The 26,387-nt window shown below is 42.4% G+C and overlaps 4 protein-coding genes across 7 annotated transcripts in view; all 4 read left to right on the top strand.

Moving 5' to 3' along the window:
• arid3a (AT-rich interactive domain 3A) overlaps nt 1–7,359 on the top strand; it is a 33,823-nt gene extending 26,464 nt beyond the window's left edge. For all 3 annotated transcript variants that reach the window (XM_040185392.2, XM_040185393.2, XM_040185394.2), the window contains exons 6-9: nt 230–477; nt 661–945; nt 1,872–1,961; nt 2,331–7,359. In XM_040185392.2, coding sequence (XP_040041326.2) covers nt 230–477; nt 661–945; nt 1,872–1,961; nt 2,331–2,482 — 775 coding nt within the window. In that variant the 3' untranslated portion in view covers nt 2,483–7,359. The remainder of the gene's footprint in view (nt 1–229; nt 478–660; nt 946–1,871; nt 1,962–2,330) is intronic.
• Nucleotides 7,360–8,612: 1,253 nt separating this feature from the next.
• ctdspl3 (CTD (carboxy-terminal domain, RNA polymerase II, polypeptide A) small phosphatase like 3) lies at nt 8,613–13,970 on the top strand. Its single transcript, XM_040185397.2, has 11 exons — nt 8,613–9,044; nt 10,203–10,335; nt 10,434–10,574; nt 10,699–10,807; nt 10,999–11,110; nt 11,437–11,523; nt 11,925–11,987; nt 12,335–12,414; nt 12,834–12,960; nt 13,078–13,173; nt 13,424–13,970. The coding sequence occupies exons 1-11, from the start codon at nt 8,904–8,906 to the stop codon at nt 13,487–13,489; spliced, it is 1,155 nt and encodes a 384-aa protein (XP_040041331.1). The 5' UTR covers nt 8,613–8,903; the 3' UTR covers nt 13,490–13,970.
• Nucleotides 13,971–14,739: 769 nt separating this feature from the next.
• LOC120824498 (uncharacterized) lies at nt 14,740–20,125 on the top strand. Of its 2 annotated transcripts, XM_040185395.2 has the most exons (5): nt 14,740–14,888; nt 16,841–17,120; nt 17,805–18,365; nt 18,929–19,142; nt 19,415–20,125. In XM_040185395.2, exons 2-5 carry the CDS (start codon nt 16,847–16,849, stop codon nt 19,671–19,673), a joined length of 1,308 nt encoding a protein of 435 aa, XP_040041329.2. In that variant the 5' UTR covers nt 14,740–14,888; nt 16,841–16,846; the 3' UTR covers nt 19,674–20,125. The 2 variants fall into 2 exon arrangements, with proteins under 2 accessions (XP_040041329.2, XP_040041330.2); XM_040185396.2 differs by lacking the exon at nt 14,740–14,888 and having other exon boundaries at nt 16,840–17,120.
• A 2,044-nt stretch (nt 20,126–22,169) lies between these two features.
• ndufs7 (NADH:ubiquinone oxidoreductase core subunit S7) lies at nt 22,170–26,149 on the top strand. Its single transcript, XM_040185391.2, has 8 exons — nt 22,170–22,278; nt 23,068–23,104; nt 23,549–23,620; nt 23,724–23,844; nt 24,266–24,445; nt 24,714–24,760; nt 25,472–25,560; nt 25,926–26,149. The coding sequence occupies exons 1-8, from the start codon at nt 22,224–22,226 to the stop codon at nt 26,021–26,023; spliced, it is 699 nt and encodes a 232-aa protein (XP_040041325.2). The 5' UTR covers nt 22,170–22,223; the 3' UTR covers nt 26,024–26,149.
• Nucleotides 26,150–26,387: the final 238 nt, after the last annotated feature.

The following is a 26,387-nucleotide window of genomic DNA, read 5'->3' as shown; positions in this document are numbered from 1 at the left end:
CTCCTTATGTTTTTGTAAATTCCTCAAAATCGTCTTAAAAACCAATGTGAGATGGTTGTAATGACATAACTACAAAAAAAAGCATTTCTTTTATTAGTTTATAATAATGCGATACGTACATTCAACCATGTATAAATCGGTACAACCGCCCTACGACAAGAACCCTTCATTTATGAGGGAGTAGCAATGAGTAGGGAATGAATGAGTAAATGAATTGTGTCCATTTCAGATACATGAAGTACCTCTACCCATACGAATGTGACAAGAGGAGTCTGAGCAACCCCAACGAGCTGCAGGCAGCCATCGACAGTAATCGGCGGGAGGGCCGGCGACAGAGCTTCGGCAGCTCCCTCTTCACCTACTCGCCTAACGGGACGCCCACCATGCTGTCCTCGCCGAAGCTCCTCTCATCCAGCTCGGGCCTTAAGGTGGGCACCAACGGGTCCTCGCTGACACCCCTCCACAAGATCAAGAAAGGTGAGGTTTACATATTATGCTGCACTTACGTCACATGGGATCAGTCAGAATATTTAACAATAATATATGGAAGTAAATCATTGAAACCTGTACCATTTTGTCTGTGCGACACTCATTTTTGTCTCGCCTGGATAACACAGTTGTCTTTGCGTTAATTTCACCCGTGTTTCCCGCTCTCAAAAGAGGACGGAGGCCACACACTGCCGGGGGGCGGCGCGTCCCGCATGCCAGCCGGCCTGGCGGGTCACTCGATGGCGTCTGTGCAGGCGGCGTCTGTGCAGGCAGCGATGGCGGCTCAAATGGCGGCTCTGGAACAGCTGAGGGACAAACGGGAGGCCGGCGAGCCGCCGGAGAAGAAGATGGCGCTGCCGGCAGAGGAACACCACCGACTGCTGCAGAGAGCGCTGCAACACAACCTGTTGGCCATGACTGCTCAGATACCCATGAATATCCGCATCAATAACCAAGGTACCGGAGTTATTCAGCCAAAACCAAACCGCTTAGACAGCTTTTCTGCCTTGTCTCTAAAGGATAAAGGTGGATTTTAAAATTATATAATAATTATATATATAATTTCAAAATTCATAATCTATAACTATTAGGTTGATGAAAGTAGATCTCCTCTTTGGTCTGAAAATACAGTATATTTTATTTATTTCCCTGTTAAAGAAGGAAAGCCATCTATTCACTATTTTCTTCAACAGACTTGAATATTTGCAAATGATTCCCAAAATATTCATTTGAAACCCTTGGTAATTAATTAGCCTAAAGGTAACATGTGATTTTAAAATCCAGTCTCTATATTTAGAATTACAAAAATCAATCTGCAACAATGGAACAAAATGCATTAATATATGTAATTTTCCCACATCATATCAGGGATGTGTGATGCTGTTGTGAATAATACAATTGATTGTTTACCCCAGAATTTACACAAGCTGGATTCTCCCTCTTCCTGGCAGTTAGTATCTCTAGACGTCTTGCCATCTCACCACAAACCACAGTACCCAACACTGAGGAACTGCAGACCTACATGTTGACCTGTTTAGCTTATAGAAGCACCATACATACATGTGCATGTATGTGGGAATCCCCTTCTGCAGGGAAACACTTTGATCTTATAGAACCGTCGGTCTGGGTTGCTGTATATCTGATTCAACATGCAAACTGTTTCTCAGTACTGATAATACAGGTGACTTCAGAGAAATTTTGCAACGTTTTTGCAAATCCCCACCCAACATAGTTTTTAGAGAGTCTTCTGCTTTGTTTTTTAGAGATATGTTGCTGAAGTTAATGCTGTTCTGATTGTACAAAGTAGTCACTGAGTCTTTATATTGCATAAAACCACTAGTTTCGTCAACGTAGCTTTACTTTGGGGTTTGTCTTTCCTACAGACAGCCGGCAGGACTCGGCCCTGAACCTCACCACCAACGGCACGAGCAGCATCAGCATGTCGATGGAGCTCAACGGAGTCGTGTACACTGGTGAGTGTGGTCGTCATGTGACACAGGAAGTCCGATCTGATCGCTTTCGTTTTTCGCAGAAAATCTGAATGTTTTCCAGCATTATTTTTTTGTCATTATTTGAAATTGTGTTACTGTAAGATAAGAATTCACTTTCGTGTTTGTGAGTTAAGTCCAGAGATACAGCAGCTACCTCAGCGTGGCAAAATGACTGGAAAACGTTTCGTTTTTAGCCTTGTAAAAAACGTTTATTACTTTAGGATTAGTGATAATGTAACAAGTTGAGGCTGGCTCCATATCTCTACTTTCACATTAAGCTTTGTTTTAAAATAGAGAGGTGTGCCACAGTTTCTAACCTTCATATATGGGATTTTGTTTTTCCTTTTCCAGGCGTTCTTTTTGCTCAGGCGGCAGCGGGGTCGGCTTTGTCTGGATCAGCCGCCTCCAACAAGACTGTCGGCAGTCGTGTGGCTCCGCAGCAGCAGCAGCAGCAGCAGCAGCAGCACACACCTACCTCAACCTCCAGCAACCAGTTGTCTTAACAAACCCACGGCCTTTCCCCTTTTAGTGTTTTTGTTTTATTTCCACGCTAAGTAAAGCCAAAAATCAACCTCATAACCTATGCCAAAAAGAGAAGAACCATACACTGTACAGAAAGACACAAACGGAAAATCAGTCACACTATCTCAGGTTTTCTCTCACTTAACAAACTCCTCTTTTGTTCTTCATAGCCAAAATTATTTCGGAAAAAAAAATTAAATTAAATAATATCTCAACAGAGAGACAGTATATGCTAAACAACTATGAATGCACAACCTGTGAATTATTTATTTCTACAAGTGTACAGAGCAAAAGAGTAGTTAATAACTAGTAAAGGCAATACACTGTTTACACTCACAAACACAGCTACTGATTGACAGCAATGTTTTATCCTCTAGGGGGGAGATTTTATTTTTTATTTTACCTTTTCATTGTTTTGTTGATATTTTACTTTACTGTGTTTTAGCATTTAGATCTTCAATAGTCCTCTCACCGGAGGAAAAAAATATATATTTAGAATTCTATAAAAAAAATAAAAAAAATGAATTTCCTCTATTTTTAATCAGAAAAGCTTCTACGGTATGTGTTGTTTCGTCAGGGCATATAACAATCTACCATTGTGACCTCATTCTGTGTAAAACCTTATTTACATGGCAGCCATTTTGGATCTATTTTTAGAAGACTCCAGTAGACATCATATCACAGGTTATCCAGTGAACTATAAAACAACTGGACCTCAATCTGCAAGAATATTAGTTCACTTTTTCACACATTTGAGCATATTTATTACCACCAGAGTCTCTGCAATAGTATTTGCTAGAATTCTATGTAGTTGCAAGTTCAAGCGGCCATTGTGCTTCTTTTCTTTTTCGTGGACAGCAAGCAAAGTCTAATCCTCACCTGCTTGTTCACATTAGGCCAGTTCACTGCATATCTGTGCCAATCTTGCCAGTTGTCTGTCAGACTTACGTTAAAAATTGCCTTTTTAGTAAGCTGGCAAAATGAACTAAAACCTTTTGGGAGATCCGTCTTTTTCTCTCCTCGCAGCACCTCAACCCGCTGGTGGCTTTTCGGAGCCTCAGCGGCATCCACATCCACTGCTGCTGTTTGTGGGTCAGATTGTATGTGAATAATACACATTCACGGCCGTTCTCAGGTGTCCGTCTGCTCATTGCGTTACATGAGGTCTTGACAGAGCGAAGCTTTTCAACATCTTGCTCTGTAGAAAGATCAATTTTCCCCTTTTTATTTCTAATTTTGCCTTCGGGTCAAATCAGCGGATGGACCTGCATTATCAGGTGTCAGGACTTTTGTATTGTAGATTACAAATCCTTTAGTTGTTTTGTTTCAGTTGTTTGTTTTGCATGATTTAGTGCTTCTTCGGTTCCAAGTGCTTCTTATCTTCAGCTGTGACAAGGACCGGGTCACCTTGAGACTGTCAGGAACATAAAGAGAATGTCTTGTGATCCTCCGACTGTTTTTAGATGTTGCTTAATCTGGGTTTTTGACAATGTGATCTCCGAGGCAATGATGTGCTGTGGCTGAGCACTCGCCTGTGTCTTAGCATTTGTCCGGACACTCGCTGCAGTCAGATGTTTAATAAGTTAAGTCAGCCCCATTGCACCACATCATTAGCATGTAGCTGTGTTTCTGCATTTTGTGGGCGATCAATCATTCAGCTTTCTGAACTTTAACCTGTGGAACCCCTTTGGACTGTTAAATATTGTTACTTTGTCCTCACTCCCACTCGCACCCCAATGCAAAGCAGCCTCATTCCTACTGACGTTAGGAAGTAAATCAGGCTTTGTAAATGGGCTCTGTTCTGAGGCCTTAACACAGCGGGAGATGACCAGAGAGCCAGCAGTACCTCCGTCTAATCACTTTTTACTGTTCCAGTCAAATATCCCCAGATGGCTGTCGTGGCTTTGATTCTGTATTTGCTTCTCTGTGGGAAATCACCACCAGCTGCTCCCCAAACACTGGTCAGCTTTGAAAAGTACTCGTTCTAAATGGACAGCCAACCTTCAAAGACACATGAAATCACAAAATGCTCTATTTATCAAACTTAAGTTAGTGGGGAGGGAACGGTCCAGCATTACTTGGTTCATTGCATCCTAGAAAAGAAAAGTGGAGGTTTAGCTGGATTTTTTAAAAAGTTTGTCACAAGCTGAAGGATCATTTTTGTTGAGTTTTGTCTAAAACCAAAGTGTTTCCATATTGAAGGAAGAGGAATTTCGGCAAAATAAGAACCAAACGTGTAAAACTAATTAGAATGTATTTTATATGAGAGGCAGCTAACGAAACAAGTTTGAAATTCACATTTGGTAGACAGCTGATTTTCCTCAAAGGGTCTCACTGCTGAGGCATAAGTTCAAAGCACGTCCACCTGCGCCCCCTACAGGCAGGACAAACAACTACAGCGGTTTTGACTTGCAGAAATGTTGACATCACCACTTGCAGGAGGTGGGTGAACTGCTTCACCTCTATGTCTTCATAGCTGCTGCTTTCTGTGTTGTTGTCTGTTAGATCTTCTCATTACCCCCCGAGCCTCATCCGGCACTTGTAGATTAGGTCAGCTTGCTTATTTTTTCTGCTTTAAAATAATAAATACAAAACATAAAAAATACAGAAAGAGCCATCAAAAAAAGCGAGACAAAAAGTCTGGACACGGCTTAAACCGAGCAGCAAAGCAGAACTAGACGCCATCACTTCTGCATTTTCTTACTGGGTGTCTGATGCTAATGACAAACCGCAGTTTATTTGCTCCTGCCACCTTTCAACCAATGAAATAGCTTTCATGTCAGAAACATTATAAAAATAATTTTACGGATATATAGAGCAGATGAAGGTGGCAACATATTGTTGTTTTGCAGAGGTTGCTTCAGTCCAGGAGACGATGAATGAATGAAACACACATTTGATGTGGTCTGGCTAATCTTTGAATAGACCACAGCTAGGACAAGTTAAAATTGAATATACATTTTATGATCAGCTTTCTCGTAGATGCCTCCGTGAAGGCAGCTTTGTATTTAACAAATCCCAAAGTAAAAAGATGATTTCCTTCAGATTGGTGACATACAGAAAGCCGTCATGCCCTCCCTGTCTCCCTGTCTCTTTCTCTCTGACTTCATGAGTAGCAGATGTCACAGTTGCTAGTAATGGCTGACAATCAAATAGAGACGTGCTGTGGCTGAAAACATTAGTTTGGCCGGGGCCGGGGAGGCAGGCCTGCTGGAGACAAGAAAAATTCAATCAATACTGAACTAAAGGACCAACATTGCTTTTTTTTTTCTTCCAAATTGACCCTGTGACCTTTTGGCCCCTCAGGCAACATTGAAGCACCTGCCCCCCTCAATGGATCCATGTTGATTGTATATATCAATCGACCGGCTTTGTGAGGTATTTGCATTTGAACAGTGGAGGTACTGCATCTCTCCTGCGCTCTCTTCAGGGAACGTTTTTAATTGCGTGGTAGCGACACTCAGGAGACGTTAGGACAACACTTAATACCTCCAAACACTTATTGTGGTTGAAGGGAATACCACAATCAATCCTCGCTTCTACCTCAAAGAAGATTGCTTTGCTTCAGCCACGACAGAATCGTGAAGCTTGAGTTCAAGCAGGAAAACGTCATCAAAAATGCTGCTGATGCAGGTTCACAAAGACTTTGACTATGAACGAGGTTGTAATGACCACAGACAATCAGAAATCCCCTTTTGTTTATGCAAAGGGCCCCAGGAATCATTGGGGGTTCACTTCAAGCCTCAATGTCTTCACTGAGAACTCTCCTCAGTGGAAGGTTTTCGTTATCGACACACAATACGGTCGGATTTCCCTAAACTGATATCAAATCAGGTCTGTGCAGAGACTACAAACTCACAGAAACATACATTTACAGAAAAGTCTCCCCCAGTGTTTCCACGGTCTGTTGATTGATCCCATTGGGATCATAATGGGACATTCAAATCCTCGCCTCAGCGAGGTCGGACATTCATTCACTTCCAGGATTCATTTGCTTATTGAAAACAATAAGCACTTCGGTTTGCCTCGCTTGTTTCTCTGCAGCGGTGGTCAGGCAGGTTCCTCCATATTTAAAGAAACATTGGAGTAATGCTAGCTCTGAAAACTGCACCAGTCTTAACTCTGTATTAAGCCAGAAGATGTTTTGTGTTTTGAAAAGAGTTTGAGGTTTTAGGTCAGACAGGTATTTTTTTCTTCTAAATGCTACAAGCTGCTTTTCATGTGTATGCAGCCACTTTGTTTTCATCATGAGATGGACGTTGCTCCCTCAAGACTAAGTTGGGTATGTCGTTCAAAGTCATATAAATGTGGTGTGGTAATGGAGTTTTGATTCTTGGGTTGATTTATAAAGTATGTGTGTTTGGTGCACTCGTGTGCTGTTGTACAGTTTGGACAGTTTGTATTCTTCATCATGTTCTTAATGCATTTGTCTGTCTTGGAGTTCAATTTCCTGACTAGAAAATAAGAATATATATATTCATTTTCAGGGGCCGACTCCCTCAGAGTCTCTTGTGGTTGGCTTTTTTGCTCTATGCTATAACATTCAAATGTTTACCTTGAACTATTGCCGCTTTCACTCCCACCAGAGCTGTAGCTAAAGAACCACTTGAAACCTTACTAGTGTCTTTCTCGGAAATGTGACTCCGGCTCACATGTTGCTGACATGGAAATTCTTTTTCCCATTTACGGGTTACGGTGCATGTGGGGTTAAGGGGCTTTTGACGGAACTTCACCACTCACTTTAGCTCCATCACGGGAACTGTGGACAAGGAAAATGAGAATTAACAAGATGCATTTTTCTGTGACAATTGTATGAATTGACCTGTATTACAAAGATTCATTAAATAGTTCTGAAATATGCCTGTTTAGCGGTATTATATTATGATCATATTTTTCTTGCTCTTTCTTTGCTTTTTGAAAATATGCTGTAGCAACCTGGCACACAGAGATTTATTAATATTGCGATGATTTGAAGTGCGTGTCGGCTTCAAGTCAACTTCAGAACTGATGCAAGGCTCTTCTCTCTTACAAGTTCTCAGGAAAATCTACCTCTACCTCCACTTTGATGCATTTAACCCAGCTCAAGTTAGTTTAGTTAGTACGCAAGAAAAAGCTTGAGAGTTGAGTCTGAAATTGACTCAACATCACCAGTATTGGTTACTGTTTTAAGATTAGTTCCAATTAGGTGAACTTGTATGAATTGAAAATATAGTGATGTATTTATATCATTACCTCGACTGGAATGTACTCTCGGCAGATATATTTATCACCGTGGTAAGTGACTGAGAGGTTTATTTTGGACTGGGTGGGTGGGCCTTTCTCCCTGCCTGTTTCTCTTTCTGTGTTACAGGTTTATTTGAACGTCAACAACAGGGAACCTTGCGCTCAACAGCTACTTAGTACTACAACAAGTGCTGCTCAAGTGCCACTGTTAGTACTAGGAGTTGCTTTTCAGTCTTTTGTATTTTATATTAATGTGTGCTTATTCGTCTTTCTATAAATACTAATGTTTTGGATGAATGGGATGTCTTCATGTAACCACAGTCACAGGGAAGTGGCAGTGGGAAATGCAACTTTTTGTTTTATTCGTTTTTTGCAGGGTGAAAGCTATTATGGTCTATATACTCAATGTGTTTGTGTGAAAACGCTTATTTTGAATCTGAAATTAATTAAATATCACCTTTCTAAATGTTACTAAAGTTGTGGATGTTTTTCCTATGAGATGAGATGAGATGAGTTATATGAAACGTGTTCAATCCTTTTTAATGGGTAGCTCAGCCTTTATTTAAAATCTGTGTATTGTGTTGACGCTGGCGCCAAAAGGTACTTAATGCTCAGCATCAGCCCTTTACAAACTATTTTACTTCACAAGGCTAAACTCCGTTGCAGTTAATTCTGTATAATGAGGTAGTCCATTTTCATGTTTAATTGTTTCATAGTGGTTAATTTCCAAGAGAAAGATGTCCCTTGCATTGTTGTGGACTAGAAGTAGCATTACTGTTGCATTACAGTAGTATTACATTACATTCAAGTTGTCCGACAGCATTTGAGTTAAAGTATTTATACACTCCAACAACTGTCCAACTTGCCGATGATCTGAACACCCTTTCTAGCGCTATTGATGACGACCAGTAGCTGACACAACCTGCAACGTCACCCGAGTGTCGCGTCGACGCTCGGGCTTTCTGAAGCTCCGCCCAATAATGGTGCCCGCGCCAGTGAACCTATCGCACCCCGGCAGATTCGAATTATTCGAGCCATCGATGGGCGGAGCCAAACAAAAGCGAAGCCCGCTGGAGGAAGGAAGAAGAGCCGAGTACAGGATTTAGAGAAGTTAGATTAATCACAGTAGGGTGGTTTGTGTGTGTCAATGGTTTTACAGGTGCCCCTTGAAGAACTAAAATGAGACTTCGGTCTCAGAGAACCCTGCGGGTTAACGCTACGTCTGGCTCGGAGACGCCGCGGAGCAACGGCCGAAAGGTCAACAAAGCGACGCCGAGAAAACCAGTCTTTCTGGGCACCGAACGCCCTCTCCAAACAAAGGTGACACACTAGCCCCTCGCTATCATTGGTTTCTCCAAAATGTAATCGAAAGCAGTAGACGACGCCACGCGTTCCATTTGTGGATTTAGCTTAACTAACGTTAGTTAAACTAAGCGAGTAATGTTAGGCCTCACCGTGTGGTCCGATGCTAGGGACGTTGGTTGGCTTTGCTAGCCGGTGTTGCTGTAACACCAGACGGCGTTGCTAACGTTAGCTACTAACACAGTAGCTGCTGTGTTTACGCGATATAGAGACAATACGTGGCTTTTCTCCCCGCTTCATGTATGTTCACTGCCCACTCGTTTTGTCGTTATCGCTGTTCGTGCGCTCAACTGGTAGAGTTAACCATGTTTCCACTGTATTGGGCAAATCAAGCTACACAGCGAACATGACCACATTGAACATGGGCGACGTGACGATGGCAGCAAACGACTATTAGCCATCTAATTGTGTAATCATAATGAAGTAATGAGAGCGAATGAAGGCCCTTTCCCGTCTCGATACTCGCTGTGTTTGTTGACATCGCCGAGACGGCCACACGTGCCCGTGTACACGTGAGCGCGCCCCAGACGGAAGCGCGTGACGCCATTCCGTCATCACCGTGCTGCGCTCACTGCTAGCACCGTTAGCAATTTGAGAGTCAATCAAAGTTGCTGCAGCAGAGGAATAGACATGCATCCTATTCAAAGTTGGTTATTAGATACATTCCTTTTGTAATGACAAAATAAATGTGAATCAGAATTTTAGAAAAAGCTCAATTTAAAAAAATCTCCACCATCATATTGTGCAGCAAGTTTTTATTTTGAAGCTTTTCTTAACTAGATATCAATAATGGCAGTCGTGTAGTATTCATGTTGGCGTTGGGCGATTTCAAATGCTCAGGCTTAATGCATAAAGTAGGACAGTGCGATTTATACCCGGACATTTACTGAGGCAGTGTGTGATTTCAGTATTCCTGCATTAAAGTTCTGTTTAATTATTTATGTTTCACAAATATTTGGATGCATTTTGGTCTTGCAAATGTAGCGAAACAGGCTCTGTAAAGCATTTCAGGTGGTGTTTGGTATGTTTGTCCCAATATGTTTTTGACAATTCTAATTGTTCTTGTTTTCATCACTGATTAAGAAAAATAAACCGTCTCAAACCTTTACTCTGCAGAATAAAGAGGCTGTGGATAGTGACAATAGTAACCACGGTGACGGCGATGACGAAATTCCCACAATGACCAGGCGTCCACTGCCCCGTGGCCGGGCAAGGAAGAGAGTCATTGCTGTTGATGACAGAGAGACTGGTGTGTGTTTTGTTTTTTTCCTGAATGTAAATTATTTCATTGCCTACTGCTCCTTTTTGAAAAGAAAACATCTGTCTGACTGTCTTCTTGTGGTCTAGATTTGGCATTCAAGACTCCGAGCAGACCCACCATGCGTCGTGAGCGCGTACTGTCGGAGATCGACCCAGTGTCTCCTCACAATACGACATCCCGAAACATCTACTCGCCCATTGTGCGTTTCCTCACACCCACTAAAGAGAGTGAGTACAGCTAATGCCACTGCTGATCTACGGGGGTTGGGGGGTAGAGCTTTGATCCAACCAAATGTACCAATAGATGTTTTGTTTACCGTTTGGACATGTTGTTGTTGTTTTTTCTATTCAGATGTGAAGCGTGCTGGAAACAACGTGTTGCTGAGCCCCGAACAAGGCGTGTTTGGTTTTGCTGCCATCGACCTTCTCGTTGGAGAAGAGGATGACGATATCTTCAATCCGTGAGTACAGAGCCTCCTTCAGACCCATTCACATAACTATGATGGTAATTTAACAACCCTACACCCCTAATGAGTTAAGAGACTACTACTCTAAATGAAAATGCAGCAGTCTTCTTATGTGAGGCAGGTTCTTTTAAATAGTGTTTTTTGCGATTATTCTTGTGATTTTGAGTGTTTATATTCTTTTCCAGCTTTGTATTCATCAAAAACATACCGTCGCAGTCGCAGCACACTCAGCCCCAACTCCGAGACATTCCCCCCAAGACCAGGAGCACCCCGGAGGCCACGTTGGTGATTGACCTGGTGAGTACGATCAAGATGGGCACAACAAGCCAGAGACAATGAGGGCTGAAAGTATTTGTAATGAGAAACAATCTTTCTAAGTTTGCCTGTTTATCGAATAATGTGTATTTGAAATGAAGCAGTCGATATATGGCTAAAGTGAAGACTAGAAGCCTTAATTTGCTTGGAATTGGAGCCATTTTACAAAAATTCCATCATTTTAAGCGTTGCCAACATGATTGAACAGTTGTCCGAAGCGTGCGTGGTGAGGTTATGCCTGTTTCCCTGTTCTTCATGGACACATTATGCAGAAACAAACTAAGTCCCATTGATCCACGTGTTTGTAGGAGGAGACCCTGATGTTCAGCTCTCTGAATGTGATCGAGGAAGCAGAGTACACGTTCCACACAGCGTTCCAGGACCACGAGTACAAGGTGAACGCTCACTGAATGTTTGAGTCTCAAGTGCGCTGAACGTACGATCCCATGTGGAGCCATGAATGACAGATTATCTCAGTGTTAATCCTCAATTAGTCAGGGTTGGCAGGAAGCAGGAGATATGATACTGCTCTTAATGTGTAGAAATACAGAGACTAACAACAACACTCCTCTCCATGTTGTCTCTTATTTTCATTCAGTAATCAGTGATTTGAGATGGTTTAACGATACAAATTCATTGTTCATTCCAACTGTTTCTTTCATTTGCAAGAAAATACCTTTTTGTTAATTTTGTTAATCCAGATTAGGTGTACCAGAGACCGTTTTAGACACTTGGATGGTTTTGACACACGGGATGTGAATATATCCCAACTTTTCTCTTCTCTCCACACCCTCAGGTGTACGTGATCCTACGGCCACATGTCAAAGAGTTCCTGCAGTCAATGGCAAGAGTCTATGAGGTAGAGTTTATCGGACGGATGATTAAATGATGCAGTCTTTTTAGCGATGCATTTGGCTTTAGGCCAGTACGTCTACTTATGTTTACTCACTCACCTCCTATTTGTTTGTATAGTTGTCATTGGTGAATGTAAAAAAAAAAAAAAAACAATTACAAGATGTGCTGTGAAAAATAAGAGATTCTACTTTTAAAACGTATCGCACTACTTTCTCATCTATTTTTATTTGAACCAATATATTTTCAAACTTTGCTTTCCCTAATCGTATTTTTTTAATTAAATAAAACTCAAAGTACTTTTAGGAGGCTTGTTTGGAATTGGTTCCAGCTGCTGTTTGTCTTCTGTTCCAGCTGTTTGTTTACACATGTGCCAAGAAGGAATATGCAGAGAAGATACTGGATATTCTGGATCCCCAGAAAAAGCTTTTTCGGTATGTTTCCCTAAAATCTGCTTCCACTTGTGTTTCATAAACTCTGTGCTCGGCGCAGGTTTACCGGCCTCAGCCAGCGAGTCTTGGCCTCCTGCCGGGGCGCAGAACACCGTCCTCCTGACGCTCCTCCAAAGGGGTTTGGATTCAAGTTGTTAATCACGTAGACGAGGTGTAGAGATGAACAGACCATCGACGATGAGGACATTTAGACATAAAGTCCAGAGACTTCTGTCACCCCCACACAGAAAGTTTATTCTGTACACAATCATAAATGTAATTCATCAAATGACATTACATTACATTACATGTCATTTAGCTGACGCTTTTATCCAAAGCGACGTACAGTAAGTGCATTCAACCATAGGGTACAATGACGGTGCTTGGTGCAAATGAAACCGTGTTGATGTCTTCTCTTGCAGACATCGCCTGTATCAGGACGACTGCGCCTGCGTTCTTGGCCACTACATCAAAGATCTCAGCATCCTCGGGAGGGATCTTGCCCAGACGGTTGTCCTGGACAACGCACCTCACACATACCCGTACCATGTAAGCACTGTGATTTTGCATGCCGGTTTTAAAATGTTATATCTCTATTGGAACTACACTGTAACTAGACTTAAAACCCCGTTGCATATTAATTTAACCCTTTTGGTGTTCTTGCAGCTGATGAACACCATTCCAATCAAGAGCTGGTCCGGAGAGTCGGAGGACCGAGAACTCCAGAAGCTCGTCCCCTACATGGAGAAGCTGTCTGCAGCGGTACGTCTGTCGTTTTATCAGCTTCGGATTATTACAAAATCCACGCTTTTTCTTAAAATGTAATGTTTTTCATTGTAACGTCGTACTATAGTTTGAAAAGTTTTTTTTTTACCTTCATTTCTATATGTTTTTGTGTCAGTGAAGGCTGCATGTTTCAGTCAGTTGTGAATAAGACAATGAGTTATCTTCTGCACCATCTGCTTTCTTTCCTCCCTGATTTCATTATTCATCTCCTGTGGTGTTTTTTCAGGAGGATTTTCGGGAGGAGCTTAAGAAGAGGAAGGATCACTTCCACAGGCTGCTGTCAGAGGACTAACGGACCCCCCCCCCCCGCGCTTCCTCGCTTTAACTGCTTTGTAACTTTCATAGCTCATGTTTTCCTTATGCTTTGGCCAGAATCAGCATCCTGTGAGAACTAGCTAACCTTTTGGTGGCGGACCTGCTGTCCCTCCTCTCTCTTAGATCGTCTTCAAAAGACGACACGTCGGTATTTCAGACATACTGCCGGTCGTTTGTTACCAAAACCCATTTCGTCCAAGACTCATCGCACAGGTTAATAAACTGTGGTCCAGGGTTTGTTTATATTCACATGAAAAAAATATGTTTATAGGCATAATCTATTAATTTATTGATTCTATTGCTCTTCAACTGCTGTTAATCTCTTTATATTTTAGATTTGCTGTCTTTGTATGCAATAAAATCACTGATATAAAATAATTAAGCATAGATAATTTTTGTGGCATGTATGCTCTTTCCGTTGAGGGAAATAGTAATTGATTAAAATTGCATTTTCATAAGATTATGGTCAACAGTCTGCTGGTGTTTCATCAAAGTGAGGTACTCTTGTGGTTCGTCATTTAGGCATCTCTGGGTTTTCAGTGGTGTTTCTGATGATTTATTTTCTAAAATATAAAAGCAGATTTTACTGCGTAGCAAATGAGACTCATTGCTTCCTGTGCTGGAGAAAAGAGAATAGTTGGGATCCCTTTCAGAGACGCTTTAATGTAACTGAATAAAACTGCAGTTTCTGAAAATCTAAAAGCAATTGAAGAGAAAAGGGGTTCAGTTGTAGAGCACATTAAATCTGACCAATAATTCACTATAATGATTCAAGTTGTATAATATAGAAATAAGATCTGCTTATACTATAGTGTACACAACTATCCATTAATAAATAGTGCAAATGTATTTCAGCAAATAAGCCAAGGGGACCGAATGCCCAATGAACTTGTTGATTCTAATGATATAATAGTAATAAATCCCAAACTTGCTCAGCGCAGTAAAGTAATCACTGAGTAGAAGAAACCACCAACCTGTGTGAACATTACAGCAGTACTGAGGTTTAGTTTGAACCTAAATGTTTACGCTGGTGTTTAGTCAAACTCGTGTTAGTGATGAATGCGATTGTTAATGTTGAATTTGGAGGTAAACTGAGACTTAAGTGCCTCCTCCTCTTCCTCCTCGGCCTTTATTTGCTCCATATGGTGTTGGACATGGTACCCAGGAAAGAAAAAAAAACAAAACCCCTTTTGTGGGCGGAGGGAAATCCTAGTATTTTGTCCGTCCTGAAATTTGATTCAGAAGTTCAGGATCCTGGAAGACAAAAAGCAAACGGAGGGGGAGGGAAGAAGGGACGAGAAGGACTTAAGAGGTTGTTTTTTTTTTTTACAGCGAGAAGAGTAAACTCACCAAATACTCTGTAACCTCCGACCAAAGTAAGTCCATCTGTACGCGGCATGCTCCTACTGAAGCCAAGCGTTTCGTTGAGTCAAATGAATTCACGCGTGGTTCTGAAATCCTCTCGCTTAAAGGTTTTGATCTGAATGGCCTCATAATATAAGGTTTCAGCGCTGCTATTTGAGAGAGACGTGTGCGTGTCCTTTTACGCGCACATTCACGCGGGCGCCTTGGATCTATTTATCACCAACTTGGGTATTTCCTGCAGCCGCTGCAGCGGAGCGCGCTTTGCTGCAATTTAGTGCAGGAGAAATTGTAGAGAATTGAAGAGATCGTTGCTGAGCATCGGGAGAACCGTCATTTTCCAGCGGGCAAGCACGATGCCGCCTTACGCGCGCGGCTCCGCATCCACGATGAGGTCCACTTGGATTTATCGTGACCCGATCGATCATCGTCATTTGCGCGCTGCACATGGTAAAGTGGCCCTTTTGTTTGAGAGAAACCATCGCCGCCGCAGATTTGCGTGCCGATTCTGCACCACATTTGGAAGTGCGCCAAAAAACACAGTCAGATGAAAATGCTCTAAACTCAGTCTGCAGATGTCAATGAAAATCTCGGAAATTCACCCTGCAGTTCTAATGGAGGCAGACCAAATGGCACCACGGTGTTATTTATCAGATGCCTCTGAAGTTTTTATATTGTAGCGAAAAAGTATTTAGACCAATTGCTTTAGGAAAAGCATTCCTTATATTCTTTATATATACTTCATAGCAAGTTAAAGTTCTGCATTCAAGTTGCTCTCGAATGGTTTTATGGGCAAAAAAAAGATCATACAGGATGTCAATACGTTTATTATTTCGGATCCCCCCCATACACACACACCTAAAGGGTTCCACGATGCATTTAAGGCGATTGGATATGTAGTGAAATACTTCAATACTTTAACTTTCTTAATTAAACAGGCATCCTAAATAAATTAGAAATTAATCAGTCAGCTTCTAGAAATAAAACAAGTAAGTCAAATACTTTCTAGGCCTTAAAATCCCACATGAACCCACAAGGTCAAAACCTGAGCTACGGGGTCACAAGCTATAACGGTTGGGAACTGTTGTGCTAAAATGCTGCTACGTCACATAGCTGCATGTGTGTACATTAGAAACACTGAGGTCAGGAAGTTCTGGAATCAAATTCTAGTGGAGAGTTTGAACATAAAAAGCTGACTATCAAAACTTCAATTATAATTAGCTCAAATGTGTCTTTACTTTCTTGCAAAATATGAAGCAACGTATTTATAAGTTAGCCGAATTTAAGTATTTTACAAACTAATACTTACATCTTACTGTAGGAATCACTTATATAATAATAAAATATATTCTGTCGACATGATGACATTTTTGATACGGGGGTAGAAATAGGTATTTTTGACCGTGTGTCGTTCTTTTTTGGAGCTGTTAATTAATCATGTAATTCTTCAATGTATATTTTTGTATGAAAATGCTCCGTGAAGATAAAATCTTAAATGATGAAAAAGTGCAACCTGCAGGCTGTGTTACCTTACAGAGCAAGATAAACTCTGACATCCTGTCAGCGCTGATGATTGTACAACCACAGACGCATCAACACTGATTTCCTTTATTCCCCTCAGAAAAGCCCCTTTCCTCACATGGCCAGTTTTCATATCACTCCACATAAAGTCCCAGTTAGGTTCTTTTGGAGGGTAAATGCTGCCTTTGTTAAAAGTGGTAAACTGAATATTTTGAAAACAGAATTATTAAGGGGCTTGAAAAGTAAAGAAGAGAATGTTTTAAACGGGTGATGTGTCGTCTTTCGTTGCCACGAGACACTTGAAAAAAGTCAATAATAACTCCATTTGATAAAAGATAAAGATGCTCCACCCACTTGAATGAGAAAGGAGGGGGTGTTTTAGTTTGGTGTTTCTAACTGGTTTGTGATCGGTTTCTTTGTGCCGACCTCTTCCTGCTCCTCTCAGGCCACTATGAGCACCTCAGGGCTTCAGGCCACCAACCAGCAGAACGTGAAGGAGCTCGACAGCATGAAGGAGTCCATCAGCGACATCATCAACCAGCTACAGGACATCGACCCGACCAGGCTCTCCTTCTCCCCTTTCCTGGACCTGGACACTCAGATCTCCTTGGCGCCCGTATCAGACAGCCCCGAGTCCTCGGTGGAGGAGCTGCACTCGTCCTCCCACTCTGTCAGCGGCTCCCAGCGCTCTCTTGAACCGCCACCAGCGCCTAATCAGCCAAGAAGTGAGTTATTACCGATGTTCTTTACTGTCTGTCTGAGGGATGTGCAGGATTTGAGGGGAGACTGGATCAAATTAAAAAAGGCTCGAGTTGAGTTTTGCGTCCAGACCGAATCCAAAAAGAGATGAGACTAAGTCCGGGCTGATTACGGCGGAACAGCAGTTAATAAGCATGGAGGGTTTTTTGTGTAGACCCACCTGCAGGAGCACAACATTCATGCCTTGCATACAAGTTTTGGTATAATAATAAAAGTCGTTTATAATACTGGTGCAGACATAAGAAAGTACTATGTGGTGGTAAAAAGAAACATCTTATTGACTTTTGACTTTAATTTGTAATAAGTGAATTACCGTTGAACAAGAACCCAATTGTTAACTGGCCAGAGCCCAAACAGGCTGGTCCACATTTTATATCTATTGATATTCTTGCATTGGAGTACTGGTTGGTGTGTCTGTGTACAACATAGCAGTGGGAACGTAAAGCAGGTGACAGCGAACTGTGGCAGTGGGTGGTGGAGGGAAATCAGCAGGGGGCCCAACAGCATTTCACCTCCTATGGTCAACAGGTTAAACCAGCCATTCGTCCACCTCTCCAAAACGTTATACGAGACCCTGACATGCAGGAAGTGAATGATTGATTGGTTTGAGTCTGCGTTGGATGTCTCAGAATGTGCCCCTCTTTGAACAGGCTCCGCTCCGTGCCACCATCAGCCCAGCGACGACCTCCAACAAGAGCCACGCGCAGCTCAGGCGGAGGAGGGGGAGCTGAGTCCAACTCCTCCCAGTCCCACCGTCGCAGCGCACAATCTGGCCGCCGCCGCTGAAGACTGCGTCAGCCCTCCAGCCCCGGCCTCCCAGGGAGACCTTCCCAACGGCACAGATCCGCTGAGTTGGAGTCCGGGTTCCACCAATCTGGACTGCACAGCGGACGAGGGCCGACCTCTGATAGGTCCGCCGCCGGAGAGTGTGGAGCTGACCGTGTGGAGCGCGGAGGGGCGGGGAGACACTTGCGAGGCCACAGATGAGGCCTCCGATCTGGGACGATGCTGCTGCTGCCGATGCAAGTGCTGTCCGAGCGGCCGGGTCCAAGCTTTCTTCTCGGTCCTGGCGTCTCTCCTGTGTGCAGCCGGCATCCTCTATGCACTCTATTTCTACGTCCCCATCAGACCCCCGGACTGCCCCGACACAGCCAGCCGCATGGTTTTCACTCTGTGCTGCTGCGTGGTGGCAGCCGTCCCCATCCTGCTCGGTATGCATCACAAACCTGACGTATAAAAAGAAAAAAAACAACCGTGGGAGCCTCACGAAAGACGAGATAATGGTTAAGAGGGGATTTGGTTTGTCTGGCCTGCCTAGTCGCGGAATGTTTCAATGTCCCCTGTCACCTTTAATTTCAAGTGCGCAGCAGACGTCTCGCCTCTGGAGAGGAGCATAATTTCCTTCTCCTGCACAGAGCTTGAAATGGAAACTACAATAAGGGTTTGGCTCTCATCTCCCAGGCTTTGGCCTAATTGTTCAGAATATTTGAATCCATTTCCATCCTGGGACGTCCAGAAACCAGCTGGCAGGTGGCACCCAAGGCAAAAAGCCTGTCTAGATCCTCCCATCCACTTGTCAAATGGAGGAGAGTGAGGAGGATTTGCATGCGGGCTCCTCTGTAGGCTCGGCAGTTGCTGTATTCAAATGGAGATGATTATAACGAGTGCTCTGTCAGACAACATAAAGTGCAACTAGGCGTTTGTTTGCGGAGAAAAGGCCGCGATTCAAGCCCTGCAATGACTCATCACCCCTTCTTCTTCTATCCCTCCGCAGCAATGCTCATGGGAGCAGCGTGCCAGTTCTGCACAGCCTCCTTCGGTTTGCGGGAGTCGTTTCCACGGAGACGGGCGGTGCAGCAACTGTTTGTCACGGCCTCCCTGGAACAGTTACTGCTCTACGTCCTCAACCTCGTCGTCATGGCCGCTTTACTGCCTGAAGACCAGCTGAAGTTGGTGCCGATACTGGTTGCCATGTTCATCTTTGGAAGGTGAGACTCAGGGAGTCTCTAAAGAGGCAGAATGTCACTGTTTATTAACCAGAGATAAAAAACAAAAACAACCAACTATCATATCATATCAGTTCCCTCCAATAGGTCATGGGACAACTTAAAATGTAGTAATTTACCATTGACGTGTTTTCACTTTTTAAAAAGGTTTTCTGAATACCTCTTTTCCCTTCTTTAATCTTGCTTCATAAAACACTGTCAGGATGGTTTTGAGTGTTGATCTGAATTCCTGTTTTATGTTCAACCCTCTGCAGGCTTGTTTACTGGATCAGCCTGAGCGTGTGCAGCCCCTGGCGAGGCTTCGGCTCCGGCCTGACCTTCTTCCCGCTACTCGCCATGGTGGCTCTCAATCTGTTCCTCATGTACACCCTGAATCTCAAAGAGCCCATTTTTGTCTCTCAGGACGTCCTCTATAATCAGGTCACCCCCTCTTCCTGGTTAGGGGAGACATCACAGGAGGGGCCGAGTGGCAAACCAGACATCCTACCCACAGACATCCTGGTCGCTCAGTGAGGAGGCGAGCTGCGCTTTCTTCTTTCGGAGGAGGAGATCTTTTCCCAAAATAGGCCATTCCTGTGGTTTGCAGTTCAGCAGAGCAACACACGCTGCGACTATAACCTCCAAGTCTGTGACAGCTTAACTTGTACTTTTGCTCCTCCTATACAGGACTTCTTTTTTGTTATGTGGATACATGATTATTATCAAAAATGAAAAAGCTCTTTGCCTGCTAGTGGCAGAGGAGGCCTTTGAACAATGTTGTAACATTTCTCCGTTAAGCTATTTCAGTGCCTATATTTAATGTTTTGAACCCTAAGTACTTAAAAGCTTGGCTATATTTATGGCTAATTTGGTTTGACCTGAAAAGACACAAGTCGTGAAACTGCAGTTTCCAGACATTGTTGTGATCTTAACATGGCCGGTAGGTTTGTATATGATGAAGAAAGAATAAAAGCCCTTTTTAAAAACATCTTTTCCAGTTAGTTTTCGGTTCCTTCGCTGGCTTTGACCGCTTTGACTGAGCAGCTATTATTGGAAAAACTGCAGAATCTGTTTTTAGTCTGTGGGACTGTCATTATGTGATAACATGCTTTCAATGTTCTCTGGTTGCTCTGGATCTCCACCCTGCTGGTGTCCTCTCTGCTGCTTCTGCTCATGCCGCTCACGCGGTTTGTGGCGAAAATGAGGCCAAAACAAAAACAGAATTCTGAAGATGGCTGCATTTACTTATTTTAACCTTCTAATCTCAGGCGATTGAGCTTTTGAAATGACTTTAATTAAAGACACATCCTTCAACTTTTGTCAGCCAGAAATGCTTCAGTGGCAGATGAAGGCAAAAGATGTCTCTAAAAAGTCGTGTCTTTCTTTCATGTGGGATTTTTTTTTTACCCAACGCACCAGATTCTACCATTTTTGTATTGTTCTGCCTGCAGGTCAGACTAAGTAATTATGTTTAAAGTGTGAGCTTATACCTGTGGGCAAAGCTACCTTTAATGCGACCAAACCTGTCACTCAAAATGAAATGCTACTTTGCCGGTAACAACAAGAGGGTCTTTCATACCACACAAATCCAGCTACTGCAATAAAACCTCAGTCCGCAGCAAATGCAGAGTGGAATATCCAGTGTTTTCATTCACCACGAGGGTCATGTAACACTAAGTACATACCTGCTTTACTGTATTTAACTCAATTCCAACCGACCCAGTTAAGTTTCCAAACTGTCAATTATTTTGTTTTTTGATGAGAAAAAGTTTCCCCTATTACAATTTTTTTTCTGCCTTTCACTATTGGTATTTCTCTTTACAGAATCTGAGCATAAATCCTGTTTGTTTTTATTTAAACATTTAACACGAGGCAAACTGCATAAATGTGCAACTTGTTACAGTTACAAAAACACATACTATGGCCTGCAGCACTTAAATTAAACTAAATAAATGTAAAATAAGTGAATATTCTTTATATAAATATCATCAATATGATCATCAATTTTTCCAGTGTTAAGTTTGATAGCACATTACCTGCAGGGCCACGCTGCTCTGCCTCCGTTATGCTGTTTTACTTCGGCCTTGTGGGATATAGGATATGTTCTTTTAAATTCAGTGAAAGTCGGTTTTACTTTTCTTTACATTTATCAGCTCCAATGGAAGCTTCCCGGTAAAACCACAGCCTGCTGCAGTCACCCGCTGTCCAGCTCGCGCTCAGGTGCCAACTGTATACAGCGAATCCTGCTCAGATAGTTTCTGATACTGATTTATTAAATTACAGAAACGTGTTTGTTACGATAACAAATATCACGGATGCAGCTAAAGCAGTAGAGCGGTAAAGTGGAAGTATGAAACCAATTCCCTCAAACACTACATGTGTAGATTGGGCTGGAAGTCCATATACAATTATTTCCTGTGGAGAGTGTGGCCTAGTAGTGTACACTGCTCCATTTAGTTTTCTTTAGTTTAAATACATTTCAATGTAAATGTCAAAGAAAGGTTTTGAAATACGTATATAAAAAGAATGCATTTAAAAAGTATTTTGCATTACACCCACTTGCCCCACTGGAGGGAGCTAAACAGTTGTAACAAAGACTGTGTCATTACCAGTATCCAGATCCTCTATTTACGTATATTTGGCTATCACATTGAAAACAGATGTCCCTGTATGTCAGTGTTGTCCAATTTATGGCCGCAGCTCTCGCCGAGGACAGTGAGAGCCCTTCTTCAGTGTGGCTTCTTGGTAGTTTTAGCAAGTAGGCCTATAATACACCAAGTGTCTTTTGAGGCCGACTCTGAAGTTTCATTATTTTGAGTCAATATCCTTAAATTTGACTAGTTAGCCATGACCTCCTCACATTTTTGAATATATATATATATATATATATTTTTTTTTTTTATCGACTGAATCAGCAAAACATATTAAGGATAAAATAGCTCAAATATTATCAGTGGCGTTCAAACGCGACACAAAACCCCATATTCTAAAAATCCATATTCTGAGCTGCAGCTTGACGTTCTGTGGTTTAGGTAAACTGGGTGATGACGTCACAGCAGCGCCCTCATCAGCTCGAGCTCGTACATGGCCAGGAAGCAGTGTGACGTAACCAGGACCCTAAAGATGGCGGCGTTAGTTGGTGAGTGATGTTTTGATCATACGTACACCCTTTTAAAAGGTAGTACAGTGTTTTTGAAAGCGCATGTTACCTGCCGTATTTCAAATAAATGAAATACGAGTGGTTTAACGAGTGCGTTCACTGTCTAAGTAATCGGATTTGTAAGTTTTAGTGAATCCGCACACTGACCTTGCTCTGTCTGCGTTAGCATGGCGGCTAACATGGTTAGCGCTTACGTGAACTCCCACCTTAAATCCCAGTAACGGCCCAAACGCGAGCATTAGCTTTCACTCTTAATGACATGTGTCTTCTGGAAACGAACCCCGGGTTATGTGTCTTTTAGCATGTTTCATCTGCATGGTTAGTGGACTACCATACCATCAAGCTAACGTTACATGTGTGTCCTCCGCAACGGATACGGTTGCCTAACATGACCAGTCCTCAAAACGGCGCGCCTGGGGTTGAATTATCGCTCGGGGGCTTTTTTAATACGATACGATATTTGCATTTGATTCAAGCAGCCCATGACAGTGTCGACCAGAAGTTGATACACTATTTAAGTTAAATGTACAATACAACGCAGAGGGGTGACGTTACATGTAGATATTTAGGTCACACTACGGGCAGCGCACTCTGCTCTACGCGAGGTTGCAGTGTATAAACACTTGTTTTTTCTGCTCAAATTCAAGGTAACGAGTTATATGTCACGCGGGAACGTGCAGCTTTTGATGCATCTTAAGTGCTTAACATAACCTTACATCACTGTTAATATAAAATGACTTAATTTTGTGAAATGCTTTTATTTTGCAGCGCCCCGTTTGTCCATGTTTGGCTGCTTTTCAACGAGGTAAGACACTCTCTCTCAGTCCCACTGGTCAAACAGCTGTTATGATAACAATCACGTTACAAGGAAACCTCTTTCATACCCACACAAACAAATTTAGTACTTTTGTGCAAGTCAAACTATTGCAGTCTGCAGAGTTGAATATGCAAGTGTATTTATTCACCAAGCCATACAAAGGCCCATGTAACACTTATGAGTACATACCGTCTGTGCTGTATTTAACTCAATTCCAACTTACCCACCTAAAATAGTTATTTCATAATATATATATATATATATATATATATAACATGTTTCACCTCAGTATTCTAATATTGCTCTGTAGTCAACCCGTTTTTGGGACTTTCCATCATTTCCTTCACCGTTGAATGCATGCGATTATCAAGATAGTTGTGTATCCTTCTTGACCCATTAAGTTAATTTGCTTTAAATACTTTTATTTCAAAGGTCTATTTCAGTGTTTGCTGTCCATCAGAGAAGTCTGCACAACGGTGCAAAAAGTGAGAACTCCACCACGAGGTGAGTTTACCCAATGTACTCTGGTGTAAACAACAGAATGGAGCACAGACCCTAGGTAAACCCTCTGCACACGCTAAAGATCCCCTGCCTCCTTTTGTTGCAGCGTGGTTCCAGTCAGGGAGAAGAGCACGGCGGTGGCAGCCGCCAAACCGTCAGCTGTAGCCAGCAGCAAAGGGGAGTATGCCATCACTAAGCTGGACGACTTGGTTAACTGGGCACGCAGGGTGAGTAGATGAGACGCTGGCGGCTCTGTTAACACCCACATACGTGGAGTGAATGCATAATGTCTGCAGTGTTTCTCTGTCCCCGGGATGTCATGTGACTCCACGGCAGTGTATGGTTGGTGTTAGTCTGAAATTTCACATGGTCGCCGCTGATGCCTTTTGTTACTGGATATCTTTGAACTTGACCCCCATGAACCTGATCAATTGCTTTTACTCCATGCAGTGTATCCCTTGGAAAATACCTAAAACAAAAAACTGCTTTCCCAATCTGCCAAACACAGAGAGAATAAAATGTTTTTGCTGGTTATGCACTAATTTGAAGATGTGACTTTGGGTCAGGACCATGAGTACCTGGATTCACGTGACTGTCCTGTGAGTGTTTTGTTGACTTATTGCTGCTCTATTACTCTCTCTCTCTCAGAGCTCCCTGTGGCCTATGACCTTCGGACTGGCCTGCTGCGCCGTGGAGATGATGCACATGGCGGCGCCTCGTTATGATATGGACCGCTTCGGTGTGGTGTTCAGAGCGAGCCCTCGACAAGCGGATGTCATGATTGTGGCTGGAACGCTGACCAATAAGATGGCTCCCGCTCTGCGGAAGGTGAGACGAACACCAGCGTCTTTCATATAAATGTCATTCAACTTAGTTGTCAAACAATACCCCGAAGGCTGATTCCGGTTTGATTTCCAGTCTGGGAACTGGAGGATGGCGGCGCTGGGAACAGTATAGCTCTTTTAATGCCGGCTGGATTATGACCAGCCTGTGACTAGAACGTCAGACTGTCGTGAAGCTTTCCTCCAGCTGAAGTGACGGATTAGCTCTTAGTCATACTTTACAAAAGAGTGACTGAACTGCTTCTTTCCGACAGGTGTATGACCAGATGCCCGAGCCAAGATACGTCATTTCCATGGGAAGGTAAGTTCCCAGTAGTGCTCCCCCCACTTTCTCTGCGAAAAACACCTGCTGGTCATCTGTAATCTATTCTGTATATTTAACGTATACTCTGTTTTTGAATGTTTAGCTTTACTGTAATCTGGTTTACTCCTGAAATTGCCTAATTCTTGTTTTATGGGTTTAGAGTTCGTTTTTCTGCCACGAGAAAGATGTTCATGACCCACCGCAATTTTTAAATGTTATTGAAATAACATTTTGTGACTCCTATCTATGCTTTTTCATTTTAAAGTAAACCAGATTGCTCCATCAGTGATACCACAAATAAAATGTCAAACCATCTTGCTAGAACAATGCAGATAAAGTCCTATTTGTGCTAAACCCAACACAACCTTTTTGGCGCCGAACGTTTTTTCAAGATAACTATAAAGTTCAGCCTTTTGGGGGAAAAAAATAAAAATAATTTAAAATATTTGTCAGGTTTTTTTTTGTGTTGCATAAAACCAAAAGTAGCGCAGATATGTACAAGCCATCTCACACTGATAGAACACGTTTTATCAGCATTAGTCGCTGCATTGAGCTCACTTTGCACTACAAATCCTTTTCAAACTGAATTGATTTGTGTGTTTTTGTTTGTTCCTTATTTTCAGCTCTTTCTTTGAAAAGAGATCTTAACCTCAATGAGACTTCCCGATTTAAATAAAGATGGAATCGTGATTGTCTCCTTTCTTCCAGCTGTGCTAATGGAGGGGGCTACTACCACTACTCCTACGCTGTCGTCAGAGGTTGTGATCGAATCGTACCGGTGGACATTTATGTTCCAGGTAAACTACTCCTCTAATGAAACTATTGTCCATAAAATTAGGGTGTTTCACTTTTTTGCCAAAACTTTATGGGACAGTTTGGAGCTTGGATTTGTTCTAATGCTAAAGCACAAAATGATACTAGTAACTTTATTGCTATTATTGGTCACGGCTGTACTTGTATTATTTATAAATCCTGGTAATATTAGTAGTACTGGCAGTACTTATTCCTTGTTAGTATGTACGTATGTAAATATAGCAGTATTCATAATGTATATTGGACATAGTTAAGTCCTGTCATATATATTTAGTGAATTACCAGATAAATCCGATTGGATAACCCTGTACCATCAAGGCAATAAACAAGGGTGCTATGCTTGTCTCAGGTTGTCCCCCCACTGCAGAGGCTCTTCTCTACGGGACTTTACAGCTGCAGAAGAAAATCAAACGTGAGAAGAAGTTGAAGATCTGGTATCGAAAATGAATGTGTGACGTGTGTGCGCTTGTATCTGGTATGTAAATGTTGTACTTTAGGTTTCATTTGGAGCGCTGCTCCTCCTCTATGTAAATCTGCAGGATCCAACTTCAATAAAACCGTCATTGTAATTTACACAAGTGCACTGTTGCTTATTTTCTACCAGGCACAGCAGCAGGCACTCACTTCTGTTTATGTGTGCATTGTGTGACCCACCGCTTAAATTAAAGCTCAAGTAACTACACAACTGGGCTTACATGAAAATACATTATTTCCACTATGACCAATAAAGCCAAATTTAAACCACTAGGTGGCTCCAGTTTTTGCTGACTGACCTTCACTGGCCTGCATCGTCTTACCTTAGGTGGCTGAA

Source organism: Gasterosteus aculeatus, chromosome 8 (assembly GCF_964276395.1).
Source record: "Gasterosteus aculeatus chromosome 8, fGasAcu3.hap1.1, whole genome shotgun sequence".
Lineage (NCBI taxonomy): Eukaryota > Metazoa > Chordata > Actinopteri > Perciformes > Gasterosteidae > Gasterosteus > Gasterosteus aculeatus.
This window is presented reverse-complemented; position numbering and strand designations above follow the sequence as displayed.